General features: G+C 60.6%; 2 protein-coding genes across 2 annotated transcripts; one reads left to right on the top strand and one right to left on the bottom strand.

Annotated features, from left to right (window-relative positions):
* Nucleotides 1-254: 254 nt before the first annotated feature.
* CHLNCDRAFT_140184 (hypothetical protein) lies at nucleotides 255-4,402 on the bottom strand (the record flags this gene model as incomplete). The annotated part of the gene is made up of 18 exons (XM_005843491.1): nucleotides 255-268; nucleotides 370-513; nucleotides 658-789; nucleotides 914-1,109; nucleotides 1,389-1,489; nucleotides 1,611-1,704; nucleotides 1,801-1,931; nucleotides 2,040-2,130; nucleotides 2,244-2,407; nucleotides 2,505-2,616; nucleotides 2,723-2,887; nucleotides 3,009-3,117; nucleotides 3,195-3,277; nucleotides 3,417-3,509; nucleotides 3,624-3,736; nucleotides 3,859-3,993; nucleotides 4,080-4,151; nucleotides 4,261-4,402. 18 exons carry the CDS (start codon nucleotides 4,400-4,402, stop codon nucleotides 255-257), a joined length of 2,091 nt encoding a protein of 696 aa, XP_005843553.1.
* Nucleotides 4,403-4,913: 511 nt separating this feature from the next.
* On the top strand, nucleotides 4,914-6,109 carry CHLNCDRAFT_140183 (hypothetical protein; the record flags this gene model as incomplete). The annotated part of the gene is made up of 5 exons (XM_005843545.1): nucleotides 4,914-4,969; nucleotides 5,064-5,154; nucleotides 5,262-5,450; nucleotides 5,552-5,790; nucleotides 5,923-6,109. 5 exons carry the CDS (start codon nucleotides 4,914-4,916, stop codon nucleotides 6,107-6,109), a joined length of 762 nt encoding a protein of 253 aa, XP_005843607.1.
* Between the last annotated feature and the right edge of the window lie 29 nt (nucleotides 6,110-6,138).

Here is a 6,138-nt window from a genome sequence, read left to right as displayed (position 1 = left end):
CATCGCCAGCCCATCGCCAACGCTGCCACGAGGGCCAGAAACACTGGCTACCATGGTGCCACCACACACACCCGCCCTTCGTTAAACAACCCAGAAGTCTGCCAAGTGAACCGAGAGAGGCATTGCTGAAGGCGTTCCGAGAGAGGCATTGCCTGAAGGCGTTCAACGCACACGGGACAGCATTTCGATATTCTGCACAGGCGACAGTAGACCAGCCCAGAGAACCGCTCCCCTGCAGACATGGCTGGACCAGCTCAGAACCGCTCCCCTGCAGGACATAGCAAAGGCATTTAGTGAGCTTGCAGCGTATGCGGAGCGATGACAAGAGACCCAACCCGCCAAAATCGACACCCTTTCCCGACCACGCACCGTACGCAAGGTAAGCGTGCCAGTTGCCAGAGTTGTTGTCCCTGATCGCCTCGCAGCGGACTGCGCCCACTCTGACCCCTGCACCATAGCTGCTGCCACTTCCCGCCCTGCGGTAGTAGAGAGTGGGGTTGCCCCTCACCTCGCCTGCAGGACCGCACAGAAAGATGGGGAATGAGTGCCCTGGCAAAAAGCTTGTAGCAATTACCTCACAGCAGGCACGTCGATTGAGGATGACGTTCCTCAGCTCTCCGCTGCCAGCTGTAGTATGCATCACTCATGGCCTCTCACCTGAGCTTCCCAGGTCGCTCCCATACTCGGCAAACGCAAACAGCTGCTGGCCCAATACCGGCACGCGCAGCTCGGCCGCTGCCTCAGCGTATCGCCGGCAGGCCGCCAGCTCGCCAACATTGTAACCACGCACTGCAGCAGGCGGCAGGGTTACACAAACTGGGCGCGAGCAGACAGGAGATGCACATCTCTGGGGGGGCCGTTGGTCAGCTCCTAATGCACAGCTCAGCTGGACACAACCTCCGCAAATGCGCACCCGAAAAGGGGCCGCCAAGCAAGAAGGCGTCGTAAGCCGGCAGATCCCCAACGGTGTTGCCCACTTTGCCGTGGGCCACCAGCGTCACCGGCGCGCTCTTCCCGCGTGGAGTCGTCAGCTTCCAAAACCGCGTGCACTGTGCCTCCATCCGGTTGAACAGCGGCGCTCCGCTGCCAATGCCGAGGCCCTGCTCAACCTGCACAGACCACCGCAGGGCAGGAGGCGTGGTGGAGAATGACTCTGCGCCAGAAGGCCATGCACAGAACAACCGAAAATGGGTGGAACCGTGCGTCAGTAAAGTTTTTGGGTTTGGAGGTTTGGGCTCACAGCGGCATGAGCCTCGAGCAAACTACAGAAGTATGTCCTCATCCGCAGCGGCTAGATGCAACCAGTGGAACTTGCAGACAGAACTTGCAACACAACCTGGGCTCTGCCGCCTGTGCAGAGACGACGAGGCACGTGGCGGCCGGCTCACCGTGCAAATGTCGCGAGCGCCAACCTGGGCACCATTCACGAGATAAGTTGTATCGCGGGTCAGGGCAGCCTGGGCAGACAGCACGCGGTCCACGCCCTTGTCTGCAGTGGTGCAAGGGCGGGTGACAGCGCTGTTCACACTACAAGGCAGCGAACAGATGCCAAGTGCTGGTGTGCTAACGTGAACTCGCACTGCACAGGACAGAAGTACCACCTGACAGACCAGTCGGAGGCCCGTCTGCTACATACTGCCCAAAGGGCGTGGTGCGCATGCCGCGGGTGCAGGGGGCACCCGTCTCGTCACGCGAGGTGATCTCCTGCAGAAGCGTGGTAAGTACCGAGTGATACAGCAAAATCACTGCCAATAAAGACTGCAGGGAGTGCGACACCAAACTGTTGGCTGCCAGGCACACCCTAAAGTCCCAGTGCACCTGTGCCACCAGCGCCAATGTGCCCTTTGAGTTGCGGCTGTACTGCTCAGTGATGCCAACCTTGGCACCAGTGCGGTCCACCCACACGGCGGGCACCTCCTCGCCGCCAGGGCCTGCAAGGGAAGACCAAGCAAACTCAGCTGATGTGGTGCAGCTTGATCCCGCGATCCCCTGTCAGAATGCAGCAGGAGTCAAATGACGACTGGTTCCCACGCACGCACCTGGGGTGAACACGCCACAAATCTTGCGGCCGTTGAACAAAGAGGCAGTGAGACGGGTGCGCTTGGGATCGTCCAGCCCATACATGTAGGGCTGCAGGTGCGGGTGGGGGCAGGTGGTTGTTAGCCCCGTTGCCACACTCTCAGCGCCTTATCCAGATAAGTCAACAAACATAGTTGCCTGCCAGAGCACACCCCGCACCACACCTGGCTGTACTGCACACGGAAGGAGAGATCATCGGCAGGAGCCAAAAAGTTCTTGGTGTTGATGCTGGCAGCAATACTGGCAGCATTGCCCAACAGGTTGCGGTTCTCATAGGTGATGGTCCCGCCCGGAACCAGGCTGACAATACCGGGCTTGCCGTTGTCGCCTGCACATGCACAGGCAGGTGTGTAGATGTCCGCGCAGGTGGCACAGTGCAGAGCAGCAATGCGGGATGGATACTCTTCTACATCCAGCGCACAGACCTGGTGCAATGCCCCACTCGGCTTCGATATCAGCGGTCTGCGTCGGCTTCTCTCGCACCATCACCTCCACGTCCACGCGAGATGGGTCCTTCTCGTTCTGCCGCGGCAAGATCTGCACGGTGAGGCCACAAATGTGACCAGCAATGGGCGCACTAGTGACAAATGTGCCTCGCAAAAACTAAAATTGGGTTTGGAATGGCGTGCACAGCTCAACCCACCTGCACGTTGTCAAAGAGGTCCAGCGCAAACACATTCTGCAGCGTCTTCCGGCCCTCGTTCATGTTGTACAGCGTGCCAACCTCCACAGGGCAATGCTTGAGGATGAATGATGATGAGATGTTCCCGGCGGTCTTGGAGGGGTTGCCCTCCTCATCCACATGCACCTGCCCGGAGCAGCGAGCCAGGTGGTGAGTTGCAAACCACTCGCAGAGAGCTGGGCGGCGCCTGGCGATGCTGGCTGCCAGGGCTCAACAAATCAACGACGGCCTTGAGGAACACGCTCACCACGCTGACTTTGGCGGTCTTGCCCTCCACAATGTGTGCCACCACGTCGCCCGTGGGCATGCCAGTGAAATGGGAGATGTAGGACAGTCCAAAGCCGCGCGACGTGTACCTACATGCCGGCAAGCAGGATTGGGGGTTAATCAATGCTGCGTAAGAACTGCAGGGCATGGGCTTCTTGCAACGCACCAGCCCTCGACCATGTTTTTTATCACCGCCATCGTCTGCATGGTGAAGGGCTGTCCCTTGTACTCTGCCAGCTTTTCCTGAACCTGCACTATGCACGCTGCAACCTCAACTCAATGGCTGCAATGCAGACGTTTGCTGCTCCCCACTTGGCACAATGAAGGGCAATCTCGTCCGGAGAGACTCAGATGAGCCCCTGCCAGATGCACCAGCCGCGCTGTGCACCTCCTTCACCACGGCTGTTGGCAACACTTTTGCGCCTTCCACATTGAAGGTTTGAATCTCGGGGTAGCGCTTCTCGACAAAATCAAACACCACCTGCGGGTGCAAGTGCAGCGGCTCAACACCACCCATATGAGACAGCTATCATCACTTCAAGCGAGACAATTGCGGGGGCGGCGTCGCTGGCCAAAAGACAATGCACCTACCCACCTTAAACTTGCCCTTCTTCTGCGGTAACACGCGAGCATTCACCGACTCAAACAGGCCGGTCTGGTACAGCTGCTTAATGTCCTCGCTCAGCTCCGCGCGGGTGCAGTTGAAGCCTGTCGAGGCATGTAAATGAATTCCCTTGAAAACGAATCAAGCAAGATTTTGTTTTGTTGCCATGCGAAACAGATGTGTCGGCGGAAAGTCCCCACTGAAAGACGGCAATCGAGTGGCGCACCTCGCTGACAGTTGAGGCTGGCAAACAGGTCCTCTTCTGAGGGTATGCCCTCGCCCACCGGCAGGCCCTCGGCACGGATCTCCCCGCAGTGGAAGCTGCCATCCGCGCCCACTTCGGCCAATGGCTCGTCATCTTCTGCAGCAGCAACAACAGGAAGTGGCCGATGGAGGCGCAAGAGAGCGTGGGCAGCGCAAAGGCAGCTGGGCTCCTTGCATTCGCACCATTCTCTTGCTCCTCCTCCTCCTCTTCCACATTCTCCGCCTCCTCATCCTCCTCATCCTCATCTTCCTCTTCTGCAGCCACACGAATGGTGGGTGGATCAGAGGCCTTGTGACTGCCTTGATCTGCAGCGTAGCCACCTATACCAGGTGCAGGGAGCACCGGTCGGCCTGCGCGCCTCACCCTCGCTTGCCTCCGCCACAGCAAACGCCTCGTGCGGGCGGCCGCCGCCGCCGCCGCTGCTGCCGCCGCCGCCGCCGCCGCCGCCGCCGCCGCCACCGTCTAAGCAGAGCGTTAGCGCAAGAGGTGCTGCGGCCACGCCCATCACAACAGCTGGCTGGGGCCAAATGCTGGGGTTTGCATGCTGCGGCTCATCCCCATGCTGCCGATGCCATTGCTGCTCCGCCCGCACCACCGGCACCCTCCTAGCACATTGCTGCCGCTTGTGCTTGACAAGGGGCCGCGGCGGGGTAACCAGCTGGCCGGAGGAGGCCTTGAGAGCTGGGCGGGCGCGCGATGGCAGGTGCAAGCAGGCCTGCTGCCGCCCCAGCAGGGCAGGTGCAGCGCGGACTGGCATCGCAGTGTGCGGAGCCAGGCGATGGCGCGGGTTCAACCTTGTCGATAAGGCTGACGGGCAAGGAGCAAAGCCCAGAGTATGAAACTCTATGTATACTGTCGTGACAGTAGTGCATAGCATTGGGGGCGAATAATGCATGCACACCGTGGCAGGCTGCAGCAGTACGCAGGCGCATCGTGTGCGTTTGCACAGACCTTGCTCTCCCCTGTCTGTGAGCCCTCCTGGCACCCACTGTCGTTGCAGCCTCGAGCGGCCCAACATGTCCTCGCTGCGGAATGCCGCGAAACGGACACAGCACAAAGAGAGGGCGCAGCCGTAAGTTTGCAGTCGGCAATGCGAACATGTTGCGCGCATGCAAAAGGTAGCCGAGCGTGAGCTGCCGCCCCTCCGCGCTGCCCCGCCCCTGCAGCGCCGCGCGCCGCAAGGTGGGGCTGCTGGAGAAGCACAAGGACTATGTGCTGCGTGCCCAGGACTTCCACAAGAAGGAGGCCACGATCAAGGTGGGGCAGGCTCTGCTGTTGCCGCAGGCCCTGTTGTTGCCGCCACACTCGCACTCCGACCGGGTGCCGACCGTGTGTGTCCGCTCCCCACCACACGCACCATGCAGCAACTGCGACGCAAGGCCGAGGAGCGCAACCCAGACGAGTTCTACTATGGCATGGAGCAGGCACGCACAGCGGGCGGCGTGCACATCCAGCGCAGCACCGAGGCCAACAAGTACACCCAGGATGAGCTACGTCTGATGAAGACGCAGGACGTCAACTACCTGGCTCTCAAAGCGCAGGCGGAGGCCAAGGTGCGTTGTGTGCGACAGCGCCTCAGGCTCTGTGCTCGGCCGCTCTCCCACCGCCTCCCGCCCATGCACAAGCGACAATGCATACCGCTCCTCTGCCGCAGAAAGTGGAACGCATGCAGCAGTCACTGCACCTGATTGGCGCGCCTGCAGCCAACCAGCATGTGGTGTTTGTGGATGAAGATGAGGAGGCTGAGCGGTTTGATGCTGCTCGCCACTTTGACACAGCCTCCGAGCTGTTGGAACGGTCCTACAACCGGCCGCGGCTGGCGCAGCTAGCAAATGCACAGGCGGTGTCTGGAGCAGCTGAGGGAGCCGCACGGACGGTGGCGCAGTTGGAAAAGTGAGTTCACCAGCGGTACTGCAACGTGACGACTCAAACGTCTGGCCTGACGGAAGGAGTGGGATGCCTGCCTTCCCACCACTGAGATGGCTTGCGACTCAATCAGATTAGCTTGCAATCCGCTGCTCGTAGGAAGCGGGGGGGCGCATACCGCGAGCTGTTGCAGCGGCAGCAGCGGCAGCAACAGCTGGGGGCGCTTGCGCAGCAGATGGCGTACAACAAGCAGGTGATGGGCAAGGGACGGAAACGCAAGCTGCAGCCAGAGGAGGGGGGCGGCCTCAGCGGTGTGTTCCGCTGGAAAGCCGAGCGCAAGCGATAGGTACAGTTGCGGCGCCTTGCAGTGGCCCG

The sequence above is a fragment of the Chlorella variabilis genome (genome assembly GCF_000147415.1).
Source record: "Chlorella variabilis unplaced genomic scaffold CHLNCscaffold_29, whole genome shotgun sequence".
Taxonomy (NCBI): domain Eukaryota; kingdom Viridiplantae; phylum Chlorophyta; class Trebouxiophyceae; order Chlorellales; family Chlorellaceae; genus Chlorella; species Chlorella variabilis.
The sequence above is the reverse complement of the archived record's forward strand: the minus strand, read 5'-3'. Positions and strand labels throughout refer to the sequence as shown.